At 47.1% G+C, this 26,934-nt stretch overlaps 1 protein-coding gene and 1 non-coding gene across 3 annotated transcripts; both read right to left on the bottom strand.

The window, feature by feature from the left end:
• Nucleotides 1–1,929: 1,929 nt before the first annotated feature.
• ZNF275 (zinc finger protein 275) lies at nucleotides 1,930–26,759 on the bottom strand. Of its 2 annotated transcripts, none has more exons than XM_007993039.3 (4): nucleotides 26,618–26,759; nucleotides 24,189–24,265; nucleotides 9,294–9,395; nucleotides 1,930–8,099 (listed from the first exon to the last, which is right to left on the bottom strand). In XM_007993039.3, exons 2-4 carry the CDS (start codon nucleotides 24,217–24,219, stop codon nucleotides 6,943–6,945), a joined length of 1,290 nt encoding a protein of 429 aa, XP_007991230.1. In that variant the 5' UTR covers nucleotides 24,220–24,265; nucleotides 26,618–26,759; the 3' UTR covers nucleotides 1,930–6,942. The 2 variants fall into 2 exon arrangements, with proteins under 2 accessions (XP_007991230.1, XP_007991229.1); XM_007993038.3 differs by having other exon boundaries at nucleotides 24,189–24,273.
• On the bottom strand, nucleotides 3,254–3,357 carry LOC119621019 (small nucleolar RNA U13). The gene has a single exon (XR_005237555.1). It is a non-coding gene; the product is annotated as a small nucleolar RNA U13 (small nucleolar RNA).
• Nucleotides 26,760–26,934: the final 175 nt, after the last annotated feature.

Genomic DNA, 26,934 nt, shown 5'->3' on the forward strand with positions numbered 1-26,934 from the left:
CATAGCTTGGTGAACATTTACATAGGCCCCACTTGTGGTGACATTTTGGCTGCATGTCTGTTTCTCTCTGGCACTCTATCCTTGAGGGCAGGGACCTTGTCACTTGCTTTTACATCTCTGGGGCCCAGCACAGAGCAGGTGCTCAATAAATACTTGTTGAATAAAGGTCAGAAAAGGGATGACAGAGCATAGAGTTTTTCTGACACATTTTGCCCGAAAAAAATTTGAGGCCATGTTTTTTTTATTGTGCAGTGAGCTTTTGAATGAAATGCATTTTAGCCCAGAAGGTGCATCACGTCTACTGGAGACTAATGAGGGTGGACAAAGACACAGCTCTGGAAGGTTCAGGAAAATAGGCTGGGAGAGTGTTGGGGAGGGGAAGCTAAAATGCAGTTGGCATGAAAGCAGAAGCCCCCATTTCTACCTGCTGGCCTGTCCTTCCTGCAATGAGAGGTAGGCTGGGGCTGAGGGCTGTGATGGGGAATCTGGGCTAGAGGAATCGGGGCTGCAGACACTAGCCCAGAGATTAGGGGCTGGGGACTGTGAACTCTCAGGCCAGCAAGAGACTTCTAGGGTGTAGCACATGATCTTTCCAATAATCTTGGATTTTTAAATGTTCCACCAGGTGGAACATTAGGCACATCCCATTTCCTCAGATGCCTTCTTGTTTGTTCTACAGAGGGTGGTGTTGGAAGAGCTACAGTGCTCAGGCAGGCAGGGGCACTAGGAGAGGGGCAGGAGATAATATTCTCAATCCTCTACTAGGATTGAGATAATATTCTCAATCCTCTACTAGGATTGAGATAATATTCTCAATCCACCCATCTTAGAGAACAGAGAACACACTTTTAAACAGGTGTTCACGCAGTCAGGTGCGACTTGGCCTACTAGGGGCCCATAGGACCCCCAGAGGAAACCCCATGCTGTCCCCTCCTGCCTTGGGTGCAGTGTCAGCTGTGCAAATGGACCCATGCACATCTAAGGCTTGCCAGAACAGCTTGCACACGTTTTAAGAAAAAACAAACAGGTGGAATTCTCAGTAACAAGCACCATAATGATGCTTTTCCAGCAACTAAGTGACTTGCAAGTGGTGAGGGCTGGGCCACGCCAGGGCAGGCATTGGCTAGGGGTAGACGCACTGGGAGGTGGCTGCCTTGCCAAGTAGGAAGCAACCCTCAAGGGGGGGCAGTATCGCTCCACCCACCCAGAGCTGCACCTGGGGTAGAAGAATTGACAGTGGTAATGAGCATGGGTCCCTGCCAGAAGCCAGGGAGACTGGGGCAGTGGAGAGAGTCATGTTGTCTCCTCCTGTTGGCTCCCATCGGGATGTGCACCCCGGAGCCCAAGGGATGGGATGTCCTTCTGCAATTGGGCTGCTGGCTCCACAGCTGAGCCATTGGCATTTAGAAGGGTCAGGAAACTGGGGCCTGCTCCTGCCCCCGACTTCTCCGAGGCAGTGGTCACCAGGCAGAGGGCCAGCCACAGGCCACCAAGAGGACTGAACTCCTGCTCCCACCCCTATGCAGCCTAGAGAGGTGGGATGATTCTCAAGTCCCAAAGCCATGTTAATCCCATTCCCAGTCCCTGAGGGAGGAGCTGAGGATCTGGCCTTGTCTTCTGCTCCCACCTGGAATTACAACTTGGGGAGCCCTCGCTGCAGTGAGGGGAGGCTGAATGAAAGACCCCTTTCTGCCGAGGGAGAGCTCAGAGCTCCAGGCAAACCAGCCTCCCCATCAGGGTGCTTCCTCTTCCCTCCAAGTGCCCAGCAAGCACTGGAATAACCATTCCCAGCAGGGGCCACAACAGCACCTGGACCCTAGGAGGGGGCAGTTTCCAAGTGCAAGGACGAGTATAGAACCCTATGGCATGGAGAAAGGAGCAAGGGAAGTGGCAAACGAAGCTGTGACAAAAGACGTCAAGGAAGACCAATGCCATTTAACATATATTTATTGAAATCTACTTGATGCAAGGCACTGTGCTAGATTTGGTAGGGGATCAGACACGAAAGGCCACCCCTGTCTTCTAAGAGCTCACAATTAAACGGGTGGGGGAGGGCTGAGGAGGAGGGGGTGAAGCCAAGTCCACAAACAGCTCTAGTGCAAGGCTGATTATAGTGAGCGCCAGAACACAAAGGTAATGAGATGGGGGGAATGAGAAAAGAGTGCCAACAACCCAACAGAAAAATACAGAGATACGCAAATGACACTGAGGGCCAAGTTTAAAGAGACAGTTTCTGCTTTGCAAAGTAAACACCCAAAGTGATGCAATGAGAACCACAGAATGCAAGCACATTAGTAAGAGAGAAGTTAGCAATCCCCCCATCTGATGGACATGCTGGAAATTGTGAAACACTTCAAAAATAAGAGAACAGGGTGCGCTGTGACTTCACTCATTTTATGGCCTGCACGTGGTGGGTTCAGTAAAGGAACAACACCTAGACATAAAATCACAGGTTAAATTCACTGAGACTAGAAGGCATCAACTTTCACCAGTCTTAGAGAACAGAGAACACACATTTAAACAGGTGTTCACGCAGTCAGGTGCAACTTGGCCGGGAAGCAGTCAAGTGGCAAAATGCAATAGAAAACAGTAGAGACCCACTCAAGCTGACTCAAGTCAAGGAGTCTGTAGTGGGGACACACATGGACCAATGAGGGCTGCTGCCAGAAATCCAAGAACATACCATGGCCAGGCCTTCCTCCCAGCAGGTGCCACACTCCTCACTCCTCTGAGTACTGTGCTGCCCCCCACACCTTCTGATGCCTAGAAGCTTCTGTTTCCTTGTTTGCATTGCTGATCTGGAAGGCCTGGTGGTGTCCATGGTCCGTCGTGTTCTGCCAGCTCTATGCTCTGAAGATTGCCTGCTGCCCTTGGGTCAGGTGTTCAGTTCTGGCTGAATTAATGTGGCCTAGAAGGGGGCTGGCAAATCACATGGTATGCAACAGGGCCACAACCCAGGGCTGCAGGTAGGGCAGGCGCTGTGCCAGTTCTAGCACAAAATCAAGCACATGGAATGCAACACCACTGGAGAAAGATGCCTGTTGCAATCGGGTGGGGACTATTCTGGAAATGCAAGAGTGGGGTGACACAGCTAATGGACACAGCTCATCGTAATAAGCAGCAGAAATGGTAAACAATTAGTTTTTTTTGAAAATTTTCACAAGTATTCAAAACTCTAATAAAAGTAATGGAGGATTTCTTTTTTCAAATGGTAGGAAAAGAACATATTTCTTTTTTTTTTTTTCTTTTTCCATGTCAGGCGGGTAATGTGCCAACATAGTAACAAGGTTTGAAGGAGGTACATCTCACACATGTGCATGAAAACCCAATTGTCACGTGTATGAACTACAAAAGGATCAGGAAAAGAACACATCCCCTCGCAATAGGAATACATGAGAGTAGAAAGAAAACTGGAACGAGGTAGATGCATGAATGCACAGACAAGGATATGTGACAGGAAGCTGGGTGATATTTTGCATCTGACATAGTAGTACACCTAGAGAGCCCAAGGAAATCCACCCCAAGTTACCAGAGGCGAGAAATGAAGTCGGCGAAATTAAATGACACACGTTAAAGCCACAGACTGCGTTGAAAGAGAACACGGGTTTTACCGCAAACACTACGAACAGCTGTTCCATCAACCTTGACAGCAAAGACCAGATCTTTAGTGTTAACTCTAAAAGAGCATTTGTTTGAGAGAAAATTATTGAACTGAAGATGGGAAAGAGTCAAGGAGGACAGGAAGGGATGCCAAGACGCCACGTCCCAGTTGGGAGCAGTGACAACTTTATGCTACGTTCTGAGTTAATGCTGCATTCAATGGGATCCCTTCATAAAAGGGATCTACTTCAATGGGATCCCTCATGAAACGCAACAAACGATGAACGAAAGGGCAAGACATGGCAGAGTACTTCTAGGTAAAGGTGCCAGACTTGCCCTGGTCGAGGTCAACCTTCTTTATCAAATGACAGCTGTACAAAACACATTCTAACAACTCGAAAAGAGAAAACGGATCCGAGAAGAAAGTAGTGATTTCAGACACAGATTCACAACTACTCCAAGAACTGAGGCCCACAGGGCAAAAGGAATCACTATGTAACAAGTGTTTTTGGCTCCTCTCCAGCCTAGGGGTCAGGGTGGAGATGTCGCATAATGCCACTGTGGTGGCCTGGGTCCATTTGAGAGGACCTTCTGGCCAAGGTCACAGGGGTCATTGTAGGACCTTGCTTCCCAGGATGGGGGCCTGAGAAGCCCTTCCAAGTTGTGTCTGCTAGGAAGCTCTGCCTCAGCCTTGGTGGGCCCACAAGGGCACACTTTCTTGCCAGGCCCTCCTAGTGTCCCTGTCCCCAGCCATAGCTGCTGGGAAGTCACAGCACAGCCCTGGTGGGGCTGGCTTCTATCTGTGGCTTCTGTGGACCACTGGAGGGGCAGGTTCCTCACCAGACCTTGCTGCTGTTCCTCTTGGGGGAGCCCGCTAGAAATGGCAGCTCGGACCCAGGAGGACCAGCTTCTACTTGTATGCCACAGAGACTGTCAGAAGGGTTCCACTGCCCTCCAAACCTTTGCTTTAGTGCTCCTCCTGGTCATGACTGTTGCAAGTCATAGCCCAGGGCAGTGCTGCCAGCTTCCATCCACATAACAGGCAAGCCATCGGAGGGGCAGGGTTCCTCTCCAAGCCTCTGCTCTGTTGCCCTCGCTTAGGTGTGGCTGCAGGAAGTGATGCCACAACACATGGGTGAATTTTCCCCTAGCTGCCCAAAGCAGAAGCCTCTGAACCAATCTCTTTCTAGTTCTAGAGTCACTGGCTGAAAGGAGGATGTGGTCCAGGCGAGTCTTCTTGTGTCCAAGGAGATGTCTCGTGGGTGAATCTGCTGCTCAGTCACTGAATCCACTCCGAGCACTGCCAAAGCTCCCAGGAGCTCAAAGGATGGCTGGGCTGCTTGCTCCCAGATCAAGTTTGGACCACCCCATTGATCTAGGTGAGGCCAAGCCCTGCTGCTGCTGGCGGGGTCTATATTGATGAACAGTCACAGAGTTCTGGCTAACCTATGATGGGAGCATCTCCAGTGTGCTGCAGTGGCCAGGTTGGATAGTCAAGTGGTGTCCACAGATAGACACGGAGTCTGCATCTCAGATGAGGAAAGAGCCTGCTTCTCTGGCCCATTTCCATCCAGCCTGCCCACCTGGTGTACTCACCTTCTGATGGGCAGGGGTTGCAGCTTTTTGTTTGTAATTAAAATTCTGGAGAAAATGTCATCATATCTAGCTACAGAAGCAATGAAAGTTATGACAGAGTGGACAAAAAAATGAATGCTTGGATATGTAAAAATTAAAAGCTTTCACAACAAAAATGTAATAAAACTGCCACAAAGAGCAAAGCAATAAAACTGGAAAAGAGAACATCACCATCAATATAGAAAGAACTGCCACGTAAAGTCAATATATCGGAAGGTAACTTGATAACTAGTCAAAGGAGATGAACAAACAATTTGCATGCAACAGAAACAGCATTTAAGTCATTGCATAAGAGAAAGAAGATGAGACTGGTGGTCAGGAGGCCTGGGGTCTATCCCCAGTTCTGGTACTGACAAGCCACAGAATAATGGCAATAACTATGACAATGACAATGACAGCAGATGGCCTTCACTGAGTGTGTACCTCCGTGCCAGGCTGGTGGTCCTGGCACTCTGCAGGCACGATGGCAGTCCTCGTGATAACCTTCGGAGGTAGGTGCTGTGATCACCCCCGTTTTACAGAGCTAGAAACGGAAGGTTGGAGAAGTACCATCTAGGCCTGATACCAGGAGAGGCTCTTGTTTCCAAAAGGAGGCGTCACCCTGCACTGGAGTCCTTGAGATGTATCTCTTCTTAGGGGCATGCTCTCAACTATTTTGTTTTGAACAAAATAGTGCTGCTTGAGGACAAGACCCATTAGTTCAAAACAACCCCAATCGATGCTAGTTTTGGACATGTATAGGGGATACCAAATTGAAATGGTTTAAGAAAAAAAGATACAGACATTTAACCCAGATTCAGTAACTGTTACTAGGCGTTTGGCCTCACAACGACACTTTGGGTGCTTTAAAAGAAAAGACGTTTAAAGGTTGTTTGAAAAAGTACCACCTTAAGTGGTTATATTGTAGAGTCACAGGACAGATTAAAAAATGACAAGAGAAATAGTCCTTATGTTCTGCAAATATGGTCTTGTGGCTTGGGAGAAAATTTCTAATGAGAGCCTCATGAAGGGATTGTCACTGAGCTGCCATGCAGAGCTCGGATGGAAGTGACTGGGTGTGTCTTGAAACTGTCTGATGACTCAAACAGGGCTCCCATGTCGGTGAAGACCGTGAGGAGTCAGAGTAAAATGATTTCGTGAAAGGGAGGATGGCAAAAATGGGGCATTTTCTAAATTAATATATTATTTTATATAATATGTGATTTACAGTATGTATGTATAACTAAATTAATAAATTAAATATTTTAAGACATTTGAGTGTTCTATTTACATCCCTAAAAATTTATAAATTCAAGTAGGCCAAAAAACATGAGGGCAACGTTCTCTTCAGGAAAGTTGGGATCGTATTATAAGGACGCCACCGTGGAATAGCTCTGTGTATTTTTCTGGGGCGGGGGGAGCTTGGACTTGATGACCTCTAAGCCCCTCCCTACCCCACATCCAGATTTGTCCTCTCTCATTCTTGGATTCAAGGCATGTGTACCTTGATGGTACTTCCTACCAGTTAAACTAGGCAAACTAAGTTAAATGGTACAAGCTACTCTCGATGGGCATAACGTAACACTTATAAATTGCTGGTGGCAGTATAAATCGGTCTCAACCTTTTGGAAGACAAAATATATAAGCGCTACAAAAGTGTTCATCTCCTTTGACTCTGCCATCCCCTCTGGGGATTCCGTCCCTGTCCCGCGGGACCGCGGGGCATTTCTACTCGTGGTGGGTCGGCTGATGCTTCTGTAGCGCCGAGCGCCTCTTGAAGACACGGCCACACTGGCTGCATTCACAGCGCCGCGCCCCGCTGTGGATCCGCCGGTGACGACTGAGGCCAGAGCTCCGGCGGAAGGCCTTGCCGCACTTGTCGCACTCATAGGGTTTCAGTCCGCTGTGGATGCGCCGGTGCTTGATGAGGTCGGAGGGACCACGGAAGGCCTTGCCGCACTCGCCGCACGCGTAGGGCCGCTCGCCGCTGTGGATGCGTGCGTGCTCCAGGAGGCTGGAGCTCTGGCGGAAGGCCTTGCCGCACTGGCTGCAGGCGTAGGGCTTCTCACCCGTGTGGATCCGCCGGTGCTTGGTGAGCTCCGAGCTCCTTCGGAAGAGCTTGCCGCAGTGGGGACACCCGTATGGCTTGGCCCCACTGTGGATGCGCTGGTGCTCAGCCAGCCCGTTGACCCCTCGGAAGGACTTGCCGCAGTCGTCGCAGTCGAAGGGCAGGTGGCCAGTGTGCATGCGCTGGTGCTTGAGAAGCTCCTGGCGATCCAGGAAATCCCTGCTACATGCCTTGCAGGCGAAAGGCTTTTCCGAAGTGTGAAGTTTCTGATGTCGGAAGAGGTGGGTGTTGACTTTGAAGGACCGCCCGCACTCCTCGCAATCAAAGGGCTTCTCTCTGCTGTGGACCCTCAGATGTTGACTGAGGCCTGCATTCTTCTTAAACCGTTTTCCACACTCCTCGCACTCGAAGGGCTTTCCCTCCCTCTCCATCTGCTCCCTCTTCTCCACGGCATTCTCCAGGGCCCTACTGGGGCCGGGCCGGGGTTCCGCAGCTACATGGCTTTTCCTGTGCTCATTAAACTCTGCCACCCCCCTGAAGACCTTCCCGCAATCGCCACATTCCCAGCCCTTCTCCTCACTGTGGACTCTCTGGTGCTGGACAAGCAGGACTTTAAGCCGAAAGGTGTCCCCACACTCTTTACAAGCAAAATGATGTTCTATGGGCAGATTCTGTGGGCTCCCTCTCTTCCTGTCAGAGTCCCCATGCTGTCTGAATTCAGGACTGGGGCCACTGGCCCTTGGGGAGCCTGTGGACGCCATCTCCTGTGGCTGGGCGTCTTCCCCCATCGTCTGGTGTCGGGTCGCAGAGGTGCTTTCTGAAACGATAAACACAAGGCAGTGTAGTCTGCAGAGGAGGACGGAGGAAAGGGCCTCTCCTTTGTCAAGAATCTTTTTCTTTCTGAGACAGCCACTGAGCATGGGGCCTGGGCCCGGAAGCCACCAGAAGCAAGGACTGCAGAAGCCAGTGGCAGAGGGGCCTCATTCCATTCTGGACACTCTCTACCACAGTGGTGCTGAGGAGGTCACCCCTTCTGTGACTGGAGAGCAGCCACACACGTCCTCAGAGGCTCAGCTGGGCCCCCTAACCCTAACCCAAGCACCCCAAGAGCCCAGTTAATCCTCTCAAACCTAACCTGTACCCCAAGAGCTCAGCTGGGCCCCCAACCCTAACCTCAACCCCAGGAGTTCAGCTGGGATCCCCAAACATAACCTGAATCTCCAAAGGGCCCTGCTGATCCTCAACCTAACCTCACCGTCAAGAGCTCAGCTGGGGCCCCAAACCCTAACTAGAACCCCAAAAGCTCGGCTGGGACCCCAACCCTAACTTCAACTCCAAGAGCTCAGCTGGGATCCCCAAATATAACCTCAATCTCCAAAGGGCCCTGCTGATCCTCTCAACCCTAACCTCATTGTCAAGAGCTCAGGTGGGCCCCCCAATCCTAACTTTAACCCCAAGAACTCAGCAGGGTTCCCAAACTTAACCTCAACCCCAAGAGCTCAGCTGGGATCCTAACTTTAACCCGAATGCCCAGAGAGCCAAGCTGATCCTCTCAACCCTAACCTCAACCCCAGGAGCTCAAATGGGCCCCTCTACTCCTAACCTCAACCTCAAAAGTTCAGCTGGATCCCCTAACCCTAACCTCAACTCCAAGAGCTCAGCTGGGCCCCTCAACCCTAACCGGAACCCCAAGAGCTCAGTTGGAACTCCTCAACTCTAATTCAAAACCTCCAAGAGGACAGCTGATCTTCTCAACCCTAACTTCAACCCCAGGAGCTCATCTGGGCTCCCCAACCCTAACCCAAACCCCTGAGAGCTCATCTGTTTCAACCCTAACCTCAAGCCCAAGAGCTCAGCAGGGTCCCCAAACCCTAACCTCAAGCCCAAGAGCTCAGCTGGGACCCCAAACCCTAACCTGAAGCCTAACAGCTCGGCTGGGCCCTCCAACCCTAACCCAAACCCCAGCTCGGTTGGGCCTCCCCCAGTTTCCTCACATTTCTTTTTCACTCACCAGAGTACTTAGCTGGATCAGTGTTGGGTGATGGGTCTGATACCAACAGCACTTGTCCTTGTGCCAGGTGAGGGACCAAGGCAGGATTCAAAACAGGAACGCCTGCTCATGGGAAAGGAGACTGGTTATGGCGACAGCCAAAGATGACATGAGAATAGTGGAGGAACATAGGCAAGGCCTTTGAAGGGGAACCCCCTTCCATCTTCAAAGACCAGGCTGGCCGTAACCTTAGGCAAGTCATTCATTCAGTTCAAAGGTGTTTCCCAAGGTCAGGCTCCTTCCAGGAGCTTGAGGAAGGCAGGCTCTGGGCCCACCTGGGGGAGGCTCTGTGGAGGATCAAGTGGCCACCCTGAGGAGGTGATCCTCACCCTGCCTTTTGCCTGTCCACCCCCTCAGTGCTCACACATTTAACTTCATGCTCTTCCCAGACATGTGGACTTCCACAACTCCCAAATCTGACTCCCAACAGTCTCTCCTCCTAAAACTTCCTCCCCACTGCACACATGCAGACCCCTAATGGGTGAACAAGATCTTGATCACGTCAACCATTCTCTCACAAATAAACTCAAACCAAATGGTCATGCAATTTGCATAATTTGTGCATTAAAATGAAAAGAGTATTCTACATTACAGTGGCAGTGTTCTAATTTCTTTCCCAATAAAAGACTGAGAGGGGTTCTTTCCATGCCAAGAGGAGTTGGGGGAACTCATACTACTCTGACATATCAGATGTGGCAGACCCATTGTGTTTCCCCACAATCCAGGGAGAAGGTGAGCTTCTGTGGGGGTAGCCATGTGCCCCTTGCCCCACTCCAAGCAGGTGGTGAATTTGAGGAAGGGCTGGGACATCTTTACCCACATAGGTCATGTTCCCATAATATGCCAGCACCCTCTGTTCAGGGTCCAGCTTAAACCACTCCCCTGTGGTGAGGTACCATGCCACATCATCAAATGTCACCAAATCCTGAAAGAATTCCCAGGGCTAATCAGTCTTTCCATCTATTTTAGAATGAGGCAGGGGCAGCGCCAGTAATGCCAGGGACAAGAGGCGAGGGTCTGGAGTGGGTGTCTGTTGTTAACATGGAGGCCTAACCACAGCTCCAAGAAGTCCTGAAAAGAGAACCTGATCAAGCACTAGGATCCCTGGGCCATGGCCCTGGCGTGTCATCTTTCCAAGGGACCTCTATTCAATCACTTTCCTGGATGGAAACTCAGCTTCCCCACCTGGATGATTGGGACTTCAAGCCCAGTGGATATCCAATCCTTGGCAGCCTCTAGAAGAGAAGCAGTGGGAGGGCAGGAAGGCAGCAGCTGGGGTTCATACTCTGCCGTGTGTCATGCTGGGGCAAGAGACAGAGGCTGAGGCCAGATTCAGGGAGCGGTGAGAGAATCCCAAGCAAGGCAGAGGGAAGCACAGCTCACCTCAGCCTCCGGCATCTCCAGAGGGACTGCCAGGACCTGGTTTCCTGGTGCTCCCTCCTGGGGAGAGTAAGACCTTGGGGATTAGGTGGAACTAAAGAAAGTGAAAAAGGCCATGAGTGATGACAGCCCTGTCCCTGGATCCCCTGTGAAGAGACTGGTGATTTCCTCTGCCTTGGTTTCTGATCTTGTTGAGTCTTCTTTCACATGTTGGCTGAATGACAAGCCAGGGCATGGAGATGTGTGAGAAAACACACCTTGAACAGGGCCTGGCAAAGAATGAACAGAGGCAGGCCAGAGGGAGCCAAGACAAGACCAGCAGATGCCAGCCCAGGCACAGCCAGGTGAAGACAGACCTAGACAGAGATCCAAGGGCAGGAAGACTGGCAAGCCTAGAAGTCCATGCTGACGCTGCACAGGAAGGAGGCACACCAAGATCATCAGAAGAAATAACCAGGAAATGAGAGACCCTTTCCAACTTTGTAGAGGCAACAAAAAAACTGGATCAGGATGCCAGAGGGAAGACAGCAGGAATGGGGGCTTCTAGACCAGCAGTGAGGCCCTTAAAAGCCACAGCCCACTGACACAAGGAGCCTGGTGACAGCGAGACAGGTACACATGACAGCAGTTCTCTAATGCATTCAACCAAATGAGAAGTGGAACAAAACAGCTGGAAAAATAAGCCTCAAAGAAAAGATCTTCAAACACTAAATTGTTAAACAAAAGAGCTGAATGATTTCTACAAATTTTCTTCTTCTTCCAAATTACAAATTATGTGAAAGATCCTACCACCGATATCCATGCATCACAGGCCTCTCACATCAGTGAGTTCAAAGAAACAGCTACACAGTTCCTGTTGTGATGACAGTTCAATTTAATTCATAATTCAGTGAAAAGGAAGGCTTTTTACACTGGCTCAAGACCCACAAAATCTAGCTACTCCAGAAAGACTCTTATATAAAATTAAAGATGTTAATTAAAAAGAATGGACAGAAACTTCCACGTTTGGCTGTGATGGAGTAACAAGGAACAGATTTCACATCCTGCCATAAATAAGTAGAAAAAAATGGAGAAAATATATGTGAAACAAGTTTTCAGACACTGGACAGCAGGAAGTACAGAATCACGATCCCCAAGAGAAGAGAAACAGATAAGGGGAGCCCTATCATTGCCTCAGCTCTCTGCCTGGAGGCAATTTCCAGATTGAGACTGTGTGTTGGGGTGGGCAAAAACCAAAGAGAGCTTAGTGGCTTTGCCAAGTTGAGGAGACACAGGCCAGCATTCAGAGCAGCTGAGGCAGCTGGAAGTTGCAGAGTTCCAGAAAGGAGTTAGTTATGCAGTAAAAAGAGCTTCAAAAAATATGTATAAGCTTCCCTTTGAGTCTTTCCTGACTACTAGGCCATGCATGCATAGAGCGAAACTCCAAAAGCCCAGGAAAAGGTTGACCAGGAAGCTGTAAGCTGAACAATTCTCAGGACACACAAAGGTAGAGAGACATTCAAGGTCTGACCAACCAGTATAGAGTCCTCTGTGATTACCTGGGACACACAGTAGAGAATCCAGAGGCCTTAGTGGTAGGGCTGATGTATTCCTAGAGCCAAAGCTACACAAGACCTGTCTCAAAGAAAGCTTAAAAATAGGCCTCAAAGGGATCAAACTGATCCACAAATAACTACCACCCCAAATCCAGACACTCAACAATATAATCTTTATAATACCCAACATCCAATCAGAAGTTACTGAAATGCCAAAAAGCACAGAAATGTGGCCAGGGCAGGGAGAATAATCAGTTTATAGAAACACACAGAAATGACCAGTGACGACTCACAGACAAGGATAACAGCCAGTTTAATGATGTACAAGCATTAAAAGAAAAACAGGAATACAGTGAGAGAAACAGAAGATATAAAAAGAACCAAATAGAACTTCTGGAGGTGAGAACTATAATATTTAAAGTGAAAATTTTACTGGATGTGATTAACAGCAGATTAGATATCACACAAAAAAATTAGAGAACTTGATATTTTCAAAAAACCAGCTCCTGGATTCATGGATTTTTTGAAGGGTTTTTTGTGTCTCTATCTCCTTCAGTTCTGCCCTGATCTTAGTTATTTCTTGCCTTCTGCTAGCTTTTTAATGAGTTTGCTCTTGCTTCTCTAGTTCTTTTAACTGTGATGTTAGGGTGTCAATTTTAGATCTTTCCTGCTTTCTCTTGTGGGCATTTAGTACTATAAATTTCCCTCTACACACTGCTTTAAATGTGTCCCAGAGATTCTGGTATGTTGTGTCTTTGTTCTCCTTGGTTTCAAAGAACATCTTTATTTCTGCCTTCATTTCGTTATGTACCCAGTAGTCATTCAGGAGCAGGTTGTTCAGTTTCCATGTAGTTGAGTGGTTTTGAGTGAGTTTCTTAATCCTGAGTTCTAGTTTGACTGCACTGTGGTCTGAGAGACAGTTTGTTATAATTTCTGTTCTTGTACATTTGCTGAGGAGTGCTTTACTTCCAACTATGTGGTCAATTTTGGAATAAGTGTGATGTGGTGCTGAGAAGAATGTATATTCTGTTGATTTGGGGTGGAGAGTTCTGTAGATGTCTATTAGGTCTGCTTGGTGCAGAGCTGAGTTCAATTCCTAGATATCCTTTTTAACTTTCTGTCTTGTCGATCTGTCTAATGTTGACAGTGGGATGTTAAAGTCTCCCATTATTATTGTGTGGGAGTCTAAGTCTCTTTGTAGGTCTCTAAGGACTCGCTTTATGGATCTATGTGTTCCTGTATTAGATGCATATATATTTAGGATAGCTAGCTCTTCTTGTTGAATTGATCCCCTTACCATTATGTAATGGCCTTGTCTCTTTTGTTGGTTTAAAGTCTGTTTTATCAGAGACTAGGATCACAACCCCTGTGTTTTTTGTTTTCCATTTGCTTGGTAGATCTTCCTCCATCCCTTTATTTTGAGCCTATGTGTCTCTGCATGTGAGATGGGTCTCCTGAATACAGCACACTGATGGGTCTTGACTCTTTATCCAATTTGCCAGTCTGTCTTTTAATTGGAGCATTTAGCCCATTTACATTTAAGGTTAATATTGTTATGTGTGAATTTGAGCCTGTCATTATGATGTTAGCTGGTTATTTTGCTCATTAGTTGATGCAGTTTCTTCCTAGCATCGATGGTCTTTACAATTTGGCATGTTTTTGCAGCGGCTGGTACCAGTTGTTCCTTTCCATGTTTAGTGCTTCCTTCAGGAGCTCTTGTAGGGCAGGCCTGGTGGTGACAAAATCTTTCAGCATTTGCTTGTCTGTAAAGGATTTTATTTCTCCTTCACTTATGAAGCTTAATTTGGCTGGATATGAAATTCTGGGTTGAAATTTCTTTTCTTTAAGAATGTTGAATATTGGCCCCCCACTCTCTTCTGGCTTGTAGAGTTTCTGCTGAGAGATCTGCTGTTAGTCTGCTGGGTTTCCCTTTGTGGGTAACCCAACCTTTCTCTCTGGCTGCCCTTAACATTTTTTCCTTCATTTCAACTCTGGTGAATCTGACAATTATGTGTCTTGGAGTTGCTCTTCTCGAGGAGTATCTTTGTGGCGTTCTCTGTATTTCCTGAATTTGAATGTTGGCCTGCCTTCCTAAGTTGGGGAAGTTCTCCTGGTCAATATCTTGCAGAGTGTTTTCCAACTTGGTTCCATTTTCCCCGTCACTTTCAGGTACACCAATCAGACGTAAATTTGGTCTTTTCACATAGTCCCATATTTCTTGGAGGCTTTGTTTGTTTCTTTTTACTCCTTTTTCTCTAAACTTCTCTTTTCACTTCATTTCATTCATTTGATCTTCAATCACTGATACCCTTTCTTTCAGTTGATTGAATTGGCTACTGAAGCTTGTGCATTCGTCACATAGTTCTTGTGCCATGGTTTTCAGCTCCATCAGGTAATTGAAGGACTTCTCTACACTGGTTATTCTAGTTAGCCATTCGTCTAATCTTTTTTCAAGGTTTTTAGCTTCTTTGTGATGGGTTCGAACTTCCTCCTTTAGCTCGGAGAAGTCTGATCGTCTGAAGCCTTCTCTCAACTTGTCAAAGTCATTCTCTGTCCAGCTTTGTTCCATGCTGGCAAGGAACTGCGATCCTTTGGATGGGGAGAGGTGCTCTGATTTTTAGAATTTTCAGCTGTTCGGCTCTGTTTTTTCCCCATCTTTGTGGTTTTATCTACCTTTGGTCTTTGATGACGGTGACGTACAGATGGGGTTTTGGTGTGGATGTCCTTTCTGTTTGTTAGTTTTCCTTCTAACAGTCAGGACCCTCAGCTGCAGGTCTGTTGGAGTCTGCTGGGGGTCCACTCCAGACCATGTCTGCCTGGGTATCAGCAGTGGAGGCTGCAGAACAGCGAATATTGCTGAACAGCAAATGTTGCTGCCTGATCGTTCCTTTGGAAGCTTCATCTCAGAAGGGTATCTGGCTGTGTGGGGTGTCAGTCTGCCCCTACTGGGGGGTGCCTCCCAGTTAGGCTACTTGGGTGTCAGGGACCCACTTGAGGAGGCAGTCTGTCCATTCTCAGATCTCAAACTCCATGCTGGGAGAACCACTACTCTCTTCAAAGCTGTCAGACAGGGACATTTAAGTCTGCAGAGGTTTCTGCTGCCTTTTGTTTGATTATGCCCTGCTCCCAGAGGTAGAGTCTACAGAGGCAGGCAGGCCTCCTTGAGCTGTGGTGAGCTCCACCAGTTCGAGATTCCAGGCGGCTTTGTTTACCTACTCAAGCCTCAGCAATGGCAAGACTAATAAAGAAGAAAGGAGAGAAGAATCAAATAGATTCAATAAAAAATGATAAATGGGATATCACCATTGACCCCACAGAAATACAAACTACCATCAGAGAATACTATAAACACCTCTATGCAAATAAACTAGAAAATCTAGAAGAAATGGATAAATTCCTAGACACATACACCCTCCTGACTAAACCAAGAAGAAGCTGAATCCCTGAATAGATCAATAACAGGCTCTGAAATTGAGGCAAAAATTAATAGTCTACCAACCAAAAAAAGTCCAGGACCAGACGGATTCACAGCCAAATTCTACCAGAGGTACAAGGAGGAGCTGGTACCATTCCTTCTGAAACTATTTCAATCAATAGAAAAAGAGGGAATCGGCCGGGCACGGTGGCTGACGCCTGTAATCTCAGCACTTTGAGAGGCCAAGGCAGGCGGATCGTGAGGTCAGGAGATCGAGACCATCCTGGCTAACATGGTGAAACCCTGTCTCTACTAAAAATGCAAAAATTTAGCCAGGTGTGGCGGCAGGCGCCTGTAGTCCCAGCTACTTGGGAGGCTGAGGCAGGAGAATGGCGTGAACCTGGGAGGCGGAACTTGCAGTGAGCCAAGATCGCACTGCTGCACTCCAGCCTGGGTGACTGAGTGAGACTCCATGTCAAAAAAAAAAAAAAAAAAAAAAAAAAAAAAGAAAAAGAAAAAGAAAAAGAAAAAGAAAAAGAGGGAATCCTCCCTAACTCATTTTATGAGGCCAGCATCATACTGATACCAAAGCCTGGCAGAGACACAACAAAAAAAGAGAATTTTAGACCAATATCCTTGATGAACATCGATGCAAAAATCCTCAATAAAATACTGGGAAACCAAATCCAGCAGCACATCAAAAAGCTTATCCATGATGATCAAGTGGGCTTCATCCCTGGGATGCAAGGTTGGTTGGTTCAACATATGCAAATCAATAAATGTAATCCAGCATATAAATAGAACCAAAGACAAAAACCACATGATTATCTCAATAGATGCAGAAAAGGCCTTTGACAAAATTCAACAGCCCTTCATGCTAAAAACTCTCAATATATTAGGTATCGATGGGACATACCTCAAAATAACAAGAGCTATTTATGACAAACCCACAGTCAATATCATACTGAATGGGCAAAAACTGGAAGCATTCCCTTCGAAAACTGGCACAAGACAGGGATGCCCTCTCTCACCACTCCTATTCAACATAGTGTTGGAAGTTCTGGCCAGGGCAATTAGGCAGGAGAAAGAAATAAAGGGTATTCAATTAGGAAAAGAGGAAGTCAAATTGTCCCTGTTTGCAGATGACATGACTGTATATTTAGAAAACCCCACTGTCTCAGCCCAAAGTCTCCTTAAGCTCATAAGCAACTTCAGCAAAGTCTCAGGATACAAAATCAATGTGCAAAAATCACAAGCATTCTTATACACCAATAACAGACAAACAGAGAGCCAAATTATGAGTGAACTCCCATTCACAATTGCTTCAAAGAGAATAAAACACCTAGGAATCCAACTTACAAGGGATGTGAAGGACCTCTTCAAGGAGAACTACAAACCACTGCTCAATGAAATAAAAGAGGACACAAACAGATGGAAGAACATTCCATGTTCATGGATAGGAAGAATCAGTATCGTGAAAATGGCCATACTGCCCAAGGTAATTTATAGATTCAATGCCATACCCATCAAGCTACCAATGACTTTCTTCACAGAATTAGAAAAAACTAGTTTAAAGTTCATATGGAACCAAAAAAGAACCTGCATTGCCAAGACAATCCTAAGCCAAAAAAACAAAGCTGGAGGCATCATGCTACCTGACTTCAAACTATACTACAAGGCTACAGTAACCAAAACAGCATAGTACTGGTACCAAAACAGAGATATAGACCAATGGAACAGAACAGAACCCTCAGAAATAATACCACACATCTGATCTTTGGCAAACCTGACAAAAAAAGAAATGGGGAAAGGATTCCCTATTTAATAAATGGTGCTGGGAAAACTGGCTAGCCATATGTAGAAAGCTGAAACTGGATCCCTTCCTTACATCTTATACAAAAATTAATTCAAGATGGATTATAGACTTAAATGTTAGACCTAAAAACATAAAAACCCTAGAAGAAAACCTAGGCAATACCATTCAGGACATAGGCATGGGCAAGGACTTCATGTCTAAAACACCAAAAGCAATGGCAACAAAAGACAAAAGTGACAAATGGTATCTAATTAAACTAAAGAGCTTCTGCACAGCAAAAGAAACTACCATCAGAGTGAACAGGCAACCTACAGAATGGGAGAAAATTTTTGCAATCTACTCATCTGACAAAGGGCTAATATCTAGAATCTACAAAGAACTCAAACAGTTTAACTTACAAGAAAAAAACAAACAACTCCATCAAAAAGTGGGTGAAGGATATGAACAGACACTTCTCAAAAGAAGACATTTATGCAGCCAACAGACACACGATAAAATGCTCATCATCACTGGCCATCAGAGAAATGCAAATCAAAATCACAATGAGATACCATCTCATACGAGTTAGAATGGCGATCATTGAAAAGTCAGGAAACAACAGGTGCTGGAGAGGATGTGGAGAAATAGGAACACTTTTACACTGTTGGTGGGACTGTAAACTAGTTCAACCATTGTGGAAGACAGTGTGGTGATTCCTCAAGGATCTAGAACTAGAAATACCATTTGACCCAGCCATCCCATTACTGGGGATATACCCAAAGGATTATAAATCATGCTGCTATAAAGACACATGCACATGTATGTTTATTGTGGCACTATTCACAATAGCAAAGACTTGGAACCAACCCAAATGTCCATCAATGACAGACTGGATTAAGAAAATGTGGCACATATACACCATGGAATACTATGCAGCTGTAAAAAAGGATGAGTTCATGTCCTTTGTAGGGACATGGATGAAGCTGGAAACCATCATTCTCAGCAAACTATCGCAAGGACAAAAAACCAAACACCGCATGTCCTCACTCATAGGTGGGAATTGAACAATGAGAACATTTGGACACGGGAAGGGGAACATCACACACCGGGGCCTGTCGTGATGTGGGGGGAGGGATAGCATTAGGAGATAAACCTAATGTAAATGATGAGTTAATGGGTGCAGCACACCAACACGGCACATGTATACATATGTAACAAACCTGCACGTTGTGCACATGTACCCTAGAACTTAAAGTATAAAAAAAAAATTGGACAACTTGATGACATAGCAATACAAATGATCTCAAAAGAAGCTCAGAGAGAAAAAAGAGTTTTTAAAAACAAACAGCATCTCAATGACCTGGGGTAAGAGAAAATGGTCTAACACCTACATAACTGGAACCTGAGAAGGTGAGGAAAAGTGGGGGAGGGATAAAAAAAACACAGTTGAAGAAATAATGGCAGGGCAGTTTTCCAAATTTGATGAAAACTATAAGCTCACACATCCAAGAAAGTCAGTGAACCCCTAGCAAGACTTTAAAAGACCCATAATAATCAGACTGCTGAAAAACCAGTGATAAAGAGAAAGTCTTCAAATAGCCAGAGGAAAGAAATGATGTTGCTGCGTGGAGAGGAACAAAGAGTAATTACCAACTTCTTATCAGAGAATGTACAAGTCAGAAAACCAGTGCATGACATTTTTAAAGTGCTAAAAGAAAAACAAAACTGTCAACTTAGAATTCTATATTCAAGGAAAATTTCCTTCCAAAATGAAGGCAAAATAAAGTTTGTTTTCAGACAAAAGCTGAGAGAATTCATCACCGGCAGATCTCTACTATAGGAAATACTAAAGGAAATCTTTCAGGTGAAAGAAAATGATAGTAGGTGGAAAGATGGATCTACACAAAGGCATGAAGAACACCAGGAATGTAAATATGTGGGGAAATATACAATGCTTTTACCAATCTCACTTTTAAATGTTTTAAAAAACATTCAATCATTCAAAGCAAAAATAAAAGCAAATAATAAAAAGGTAGTGTGGGGTTTATAACATCAGAAGTGAAACATATGATTGTGTGTTTTGGCAAGTCCTCCAAGACTCTGATACATGCTAATAAGCCAACAGCAGAGATCAAATATATACTAAAAATAATCTGAAAGAAGAAGGGTAAAGAAAAAGAGGAGAAAAAAGAATGGAAGGGGCAAATAAAAACAAATAGCAAGATGGCAAACTTAAACCCAACGACGTGGATAGTTAAGATAAGTATAAATTGACTAAATACTCCGATCAAAAGGCAGAGATTGTCAGGCTGTAATAAAAACAAGACATACTGTCTACAAGAAACTTTAAATATAAAGGCACAGATAGGTTAAAAGTAAATGGATGGAAAATGGAAAACAGGATACTAGAACCAACACAAAGAGTCTAGAAAATCCCAATGTCATAAAAAAGTGGGGGAAAGAATGAATGACAAATGTGGCTAAGAGCTCTGGAGACACTACCAAAGAGCCCTAGAACTGAGCAGGAAGAAAGCTGGAGGGTTTCAATATAAAACCAACAGGTGCCAATGTAGGATGATATGCTGCAGATGACAAAAATGTGAATCCTTCATAGACGATACAGGCATAGATAGTTACTCTCCCTTGAAAACCCAAAGAGGGTAAGGGAAGGGGAGGAGACGGCTAGGTATATATTTGCATTTCAGGAGAAAAAAGGAAAGAAGTGAGAGTGACTTGTAGCTAGAATAAGCACATCTCTAATGTGTATGTGACCACATGGGGTTGGAGTTGGGGAGAGTCAAGGTCTAGAAAGATCTGCTTTCTTTTTCTGTAATGTGAGAATTTTTAGTAACCAAGCTGAATTTTGTTGGTATCAGAAAAGCATAACAATTGTAAAATATTTTGGTTTTAAAAGACTTTGAGTAAGAAAGATGCTCAGCATGTGAGAAGCCAAGGGCTGAGGCCAAGGAGTCAATGGGGAGTGGCCCTTCGCTTGGGTAAAAAACCCAGCATTTCCTGGGATCCCCACACAGTAGGGCAAGTGCAGGGGAGAAGGGCTGGCAGGAATCTGTGGGCGGTCCATGAAGGGCAATGACCAGAAAGCCTAGAGACAGGCCCATGGGGTTGTGACTTCCTGGGCTCCTCCTTGCAAGCTATCAGCACCTAAGAAGTGCGGGCAGAAGGCCTCATCTAGTCCCAGAATCCAAGGAAGCCCCATTCCCATCTTTAACTGGCTGTCTGGCACAGGGGCTTCCCCAGTGTGAGTTCATGTTCATCCTCAGGTGCTCAGCAGCCATACCCTCTCTGTCCCACTGTCACCTGGGCAGGGCCCTGCTGGTCCGCTGGATTCCTCTGATATACATTCAATGCCTGATTTGACTTTGGCTTCCAGTACAAAATGAACTGGTCATAAATTACTTACACAATTCATTAAAAAAAATTCACTTCCAATTGACATTGACATTTGGCTGCCAAATGGAATGGAGAGGGGGATATTGTGGATATACCTTCTGAGAAAGAGGATCTGTTAGAGACCTCTTCTCGCTGACTTCAGGCCAGAGACCTAAGAACTTAGCACTCTGACAAGGCTCTGCCCCAGCCCCCCAATCCCATATCTTGCCCTGCCACATCGCAGTGACATCCAGACACACTGGCCTTCATTCAATCCTAGATAGGCCAAGACTGTGGCCTTCAAGGCCTCTGAAACTGCTGAGAGTACCATGGGCTTCTCATGGATGGCTCCTTCTGAGAATTCGGGCCTCAACTCTATTTTTATTTTTCTGAGACAGGGTCTCACTCTGTCACCCAGGCTGGAATGTAGTGGTGCTATCACAGCTCACTGTAGCCTCGACCTCCCAAGCTCAAGTGATCCTCCCGCCTCAGCCTCCTGAGTAGCTGGGACTACAGCTGTGTGCCACCACCCCCAGCTAAATTTTTCAATTAAAAAAAAAAACAATTGTAGAGATGGAGTCTCACTATGCTGCCTAGACCAGTCTCGAACTTCTGGACTCAAGCCATCTTCCCACCTCAGCCTCCAAATGCTAAGACTACAGGTGTGAACGACTGCACCTGGCCCACATCAGGCTTCAACTCTAATGTCACCTCCTTAGAATGCCTTCACTCTCTAGTGTCCGTCATAGTCTACTCGGAACATTTTTGCTAACTAAAAACTATCCAATGAAATTGCTTGTTTCTAACTGACAGTCCCCAGGAGAAATGGAGCTCCAACAGCGCAGGGGTGCTTTCTCATTCTTGGTCACTCCTGAATCCCCAGTGTCTGCAGCAGCTCCTGGCCCTGAGTGGGCACATGATAAATTGCGGGGTGACTGAATCAATGTGTGTGGGGAGTGGCATGTTAAATGAAGCACACTTCCATTACCGGAGCATGCACTACACGTGTTTGGAGCCATGCATCTCCCTTCCTGTAATTCACTTATCACATCCTGTGGTTATTACCGCCTCCATTCACAGAGAAGGAAACCAGGGCTCCAGGAGGTTAACTTGCTTAATATCCATCTCCCAAGATTTGAGACTTTTCGAACCACACCAGAGAAGAGCGAAATAATATTCAACCTATAACACCACGCCTCAGCCAGAAGACAGACTGGGGGTGAGGCTTAGTGTCATCTAGGCCTAATGGTATATATGGGTGTTTGGGTGCTGCCTTTAAACCATCCTGCTAACATGCCCTCACTGCACAATGAGACATGTCATTCCTCTCTCTCTTTCTCCGTCTCTGTCTCTTACACACACACACACATACACACACACAGTCCTCCCGAGCCACCCACGTTTAATCGAGTGAATCCTCCCGAAGTGTTCCATTTAATAGGGCAAATCCTACTGAAGTGTTTTTACTTAATTTGCATGATTAACTGTTGAAATCCTGGAGCCACAACTCCCAAATGAATTGTTAATAATCCTTTCCTGTGCAGCAACAGGAGTGCCCCTTCCTGTAGCAGCTCACCCAGGGGACTCAGCCTGAGAGCACTTTAGCTCTCAGTGGCTGCGTGATCACCACCCACAGTGACAGAGCCCCTGGACATGGAGATCATTTAAAAGGTACTCATAAAAATGGGAGGAAAGAAGTGGGCCCTGCTTCCACAAAAGGAAATGAAACTTTGCATAATTAATCAATCAAGTATATCAGGTAAAAGAGCTTCATGAGAAGCAAAGGAAGGTCATTAAAAAAAAGATACATTAATCCCTACTGCAGATCAAAATAAAATTATCATCAATCCTAGAGATAATCGGATCATTTAGGATCTATGTTGCACAACTGTTCTATTTTAAAATGGTGGAACTAATCAGGAAAAGAAGCTGGGTGCTGTGACAAAAGTGACAAACGCAGGTGTCCACTGCCTTCTGACAGTGGATCTTGGGGAATCAAGGTCGAAGGAATTCCAGACAGAACATGAAAATCATTGTAATGCACACCCGATGGACACACAGGGTAATGCTGACCTGGAAGTAAGGCACTTTCACTCACAGCACAAAAGCATGTCCTGAATCTCGTAGGGTGCACTCCTACATACAACTGGGAAATATGAACGCTCAAAGAAATACTGTGGGAAAACACATTTCCAACCCTTAATATAAGTGGTATTACTCTCCTTCTTTCAATGGGATCTGAAGATAGTCTAAAGACTATAAACTCCCAGAAAGCAAGGGCCCTGTCAAGGTCAGCTGTGAATTGCACACTGGACCTAGGCAAGCACCATTACACTGCAGCTGTTTAACAAACATCTGCTAGAATAAATGGAAAATAATGATGTCAATGTCAACCTACTGCCTGATAATTTGAAAAATTATGCTTTCTAAAACACGAGCGCTCACGTGAGTGAACAAATCTTCCTGCTCACGTGCTTTAAATCGCAATGTAAATTTTAACCAACTTATTTAAATCAAATTTACTGCATGGAAGCAGAAAACACTAAGAGACTCAAAATAATCATTCCACTTCGATGTGGAAGAACAGAAATGAAGAGTTGAACTCAACAGAGACAAAAAACAACCCATGTCACAAAATGTAGTAATAATGAGATGTTTCCTGGTTGTCTTTGGATTAAAGACACTCCTGCCTCACTGCTGAATGTTTGGCTACTGGCTAACAGTAGCTTCTGAGCCTAAAGACCAGCATTCAACTGATTTTATCACACGAATAGCCAAGCAACATTCTCTAACAGGTGCACTGTCCTTCCCTGGGCAGGGGAAAGGCAGCGAGGCCACCCAAATAAGCCTCATCTGGAAGGTTCCAGAAGCTTCCAAGGGGTGCCAGAAACACCTGGACTCTCTGAAGCATCTAAATAAAGACCTGGAGCAGAATGTCCTCAGGCCCTAAAGCTTGAGTTTACCCAGAAGACAACAGGTGGCTTGTGTTCTGTTCAGTTCTAGGCCAGAGCAAATGTACCCCAAAGGGTGTCTTCAAAGGTTTCCACTCACAAGAGATCCAATTCAGATGCATGGCTTCTGCTCCCTCTCCCATCCAAAAGGGAGATTAGATTCCAAATTCTCTTTCCTGAATATCTTTTCCCCTGTGAGTTGTGTTGCTTGGATTGAGAGAACTGTCTCTGGGCAAAGACAGTTCAGCAACACTGGCATAGATGAAAATATAAGTGCTTCTGGAACCAAAACGATACTTCTCACCATGTTGTAACCCCACCTATAGGGTCTTCTGATAGCATGCCCAGCGTCGAGGCCAGCAGACACCACGCATAAACACCGAGACTTACCCAAAAGAGACACACACAGATGACTCATCATGGCTCAGAACTACTCCAACGGATCAGCCTGGCAGGTAAGGTCCCACCTGTTGGACTGCAATAATTCAGATGAACAGAAGCAGACCCATGTGTGCCTCCCAGCAACCTGGCCCCCACATTTTGGGGGATGTACTGAACTGGGCCAGATACAGGGTTCAACTGAATGTACACCACCACAATCTGGATCCACCCTAGCCAGGTCAGGATGTAACCCTTGAGCCAAGCCCAGGGCCACGCTGGGCCTGGCCTTCATGTTCTTTCCACCTGACAGGCCAGGAGGCAGAAGTGAAGGCCCCATGTGGGCCCACCCTGTCCTGTCCCAAAGCAGCAAACAGGCTGCTACTCTAAGTAGCAGAATCCTGAAGGGTCTAAAGAGAGGGTGTCTCACCAGGAAAGTCTGTCTCTCTTGGGGTATTTGTGTCTGTGTGTGCCTTTTTCTGTATGTGTGGGTGGGAAGGCATCTGTTTCCTCTCTCACTTTGCCTGGGCACCTGTCTCTTTCTGTTTGGGTTTCTATCTTATTTCCTTTCTATAAAAAGCCAGAAGGTAGACCAGAAGGGGATTTTGTAGTGTTTGTTGTACTTAATTGAGGAAAGTTTTGTGTTCCCATTTCTCCAAGAATATTCATGGCATCTTACTAAAAATCGAAATAAATTGTAAGTATAGCTGCCTTTAGGTAACACTGCCTGGATACAAAGGATTTGAAACTGGGGGTGGGGTGGGATGCTATGCAAATTGCAAGGTGCCCAGGGCCATCCAAGGAGCCCAGGCAGGTTTGGGTAAGGGCTGGATCATCGGGTGAGAAAGTTGGTTTGGAGTTCACTAACAACTCATATGGGAGTGTAGCTGGTTTGGGAGAGACCAAGGGATCTGCATTTTTTAACAAGCACCCCAGGAGATTATGATGCAGAGCTGCACCTCCTTAACACTGGGCCTGTCTAGAATCTGGAGGTTCCCAGATTCTCCAACTCTCAGAATCTCTGTCATTGACAGGATTCCTGCCCAGGAGCCTTGTGAAATGGAAGCCCACTATCTCCGAGTCTGTGTTGATGGTTAGAAGAGAATTCACACGTTCTAGTAGATTTTCAAGGGGTCCCTCACAGACCGAAGGCTGAAAATCACTACTCAATAGGGTTCTATATATAAAACTCACAGTGTCTGGCCCAGTTCAGTAGTACATCTCCCCCAAATGTTACTAGGGGGATATACTGAACTGGGTCAGACACTGTGCAAGTGGCTTCTACTTGAAGGTCCAATGTTGTGGGGTGGGGGGACTGTGGGGGTGGGGAAGGGCTGAGGCAGCATTAGTACCTAGGGGAGGTGCTGTTCCCGCAATCCTATCTGAAATTCTCTTGTAAAGGAAAAATGTCGGGCTGAGGTTGAAGAGGAAATGTTTCATTGACCAAGGAGACTGGAGGGGGGCCGCGGGCCCAGCTAGGCCAAGGCTGGCTGGAGGGCTTCAGTTGGAACAGGGTGGCAGGGTGGGACCTCTGGGAAGAGGGCTAGGAATGGGGGCAGGGGTTGTTTGAAAGGGACCGTGGACTTTGGGTGGCAGGCGAGTGGGGGCGGGGGGGGTTGTGGAAAAGACATGTAATTAATCACCCAAATATAGACTGGAGGAGCCAGCAAAGGAGTTTAAGGGGGCGGGGGCACTGGAGTGGGAGATGGCAGCCCCCAGTAGGGGAGAGAAAAAGACTGGTTCAGACAGAGGGCCTTGAGCTCAGCTCACGGCCCCCTTTCCCCTCCCTCCCCACAGTTCTCTCTCTAGGCTACCTACCTGCCCCCATCCTCCCCACCAAGCTGAGGCTTAACCCCCACCCAACCCACTCAAAAGGAAAGGAGGGGACTCCCCAGCGGGAATTGTTCCCACCTAGCCCACCCTCCCAGCGCTCAGACTGCGGCTCAGCCCCTCCCCTAGACCAGGGAAAAGTCCTTTAATCCCCACCCCTACAACGCCCCCTCAAGATCGGGCTCCTAGGCGTTAGGGGCGGGGGTCCTCTCTTTCTGCCCCTGAGCAGTTCCCATCTCCTAGCTTCCCCCAAAGAGCAGAGCAGGCCTCCGCACTTTAGCAATTCCCACCCGGGACCGCCGCCCCCCGCCCGCCTCGGGAAGGCCTTCGGGCCTCTTCGTACTCGTCATCCGGGACCCGTTCCCAGCTCTGGCCCGCCCAAGGCCAAGCAGCTCTCCAACGCCCAGAGACGCCCCCTCCCTGGACCGTGCACTCTTCTGCGGCCCGCACACTCGCTCCAGCCCCGCACACGGTCCTGCGCCTCCTGCACATCCTCTCGCGGCCCTGCACGCTCACTCGGGCCCTCAGGTCCTCCTGCCGCCGCCACGATCACCTCCGCCCTGCGGCCCCTCCAGCGCCCCCGCACATCCTCCCGCGGCCCGCACACTCACCCAGGCCCGGCGGCGGCCGACGCGCGGCCCTCGGTGGAGCAGCGCTGGCGCGGCCCAGGCAGGCCTGGCGTGGCAGGAAGCGCCACGGAGCCGCCAGTGCCCGGCAGAGCTAACAGCCCCGCGGCGCGTTTCCGGAGCCGTGAGCGCCGCCCTGGGTTCTGAGGGAGCGAGGCCCCGCCCCGGCCCCAGTCTCGGCCCCGATTGGCCAGGAAAGGGGGCGGGGCGGGAAAAGGGCGGGGTTTGGGGCGGGGCGGACTGGGCAGGCAAATCTGATCAGCCTGCGGGGGAGCTGCGCGCGCTGGCTGAACGCTTGTGGG

Source organism: Chlorocebus sabaeus, chromosome X (assembly GCF_047675955.1).
Source record: "Chlorocebus sabaeus isolate Y175 chromosome X, mChlSab1.0.hap1, whole genome shotgun sequence".
Classification (NCBI taxonomy): domain Eukaryota; kingdom Metazoa; phylum Chordata; class Mammalia; order Primates; family Cercopithecidae; genus Chlorocebus; species Chlorocebus sabaeus.

Bases quoted from the DNA above. Each gene is read 5' to 3' on its own strand.
- ZNF275 (XM_007993039.3), bottom strand. From the start codon at position 24,219: ATGATGAGTCATCTGTGTGTGTCTCTTTTGG. The intron at 9,396-24,188 runs GTAAGTCTCGGT...TCCCATGAGCAG, and splicing joins TCTGTGTGTGTCTCTTTTGG to GCGTTCCTGTTTTGAATCCT. The intron at 8,100-9,293 runs GTGAGTGAAAAA...TTATCGTTTCAG, and splicing joins TGATCCAGCTAAGTACTCTG to AAAGCACCTCTGCGACCCGA.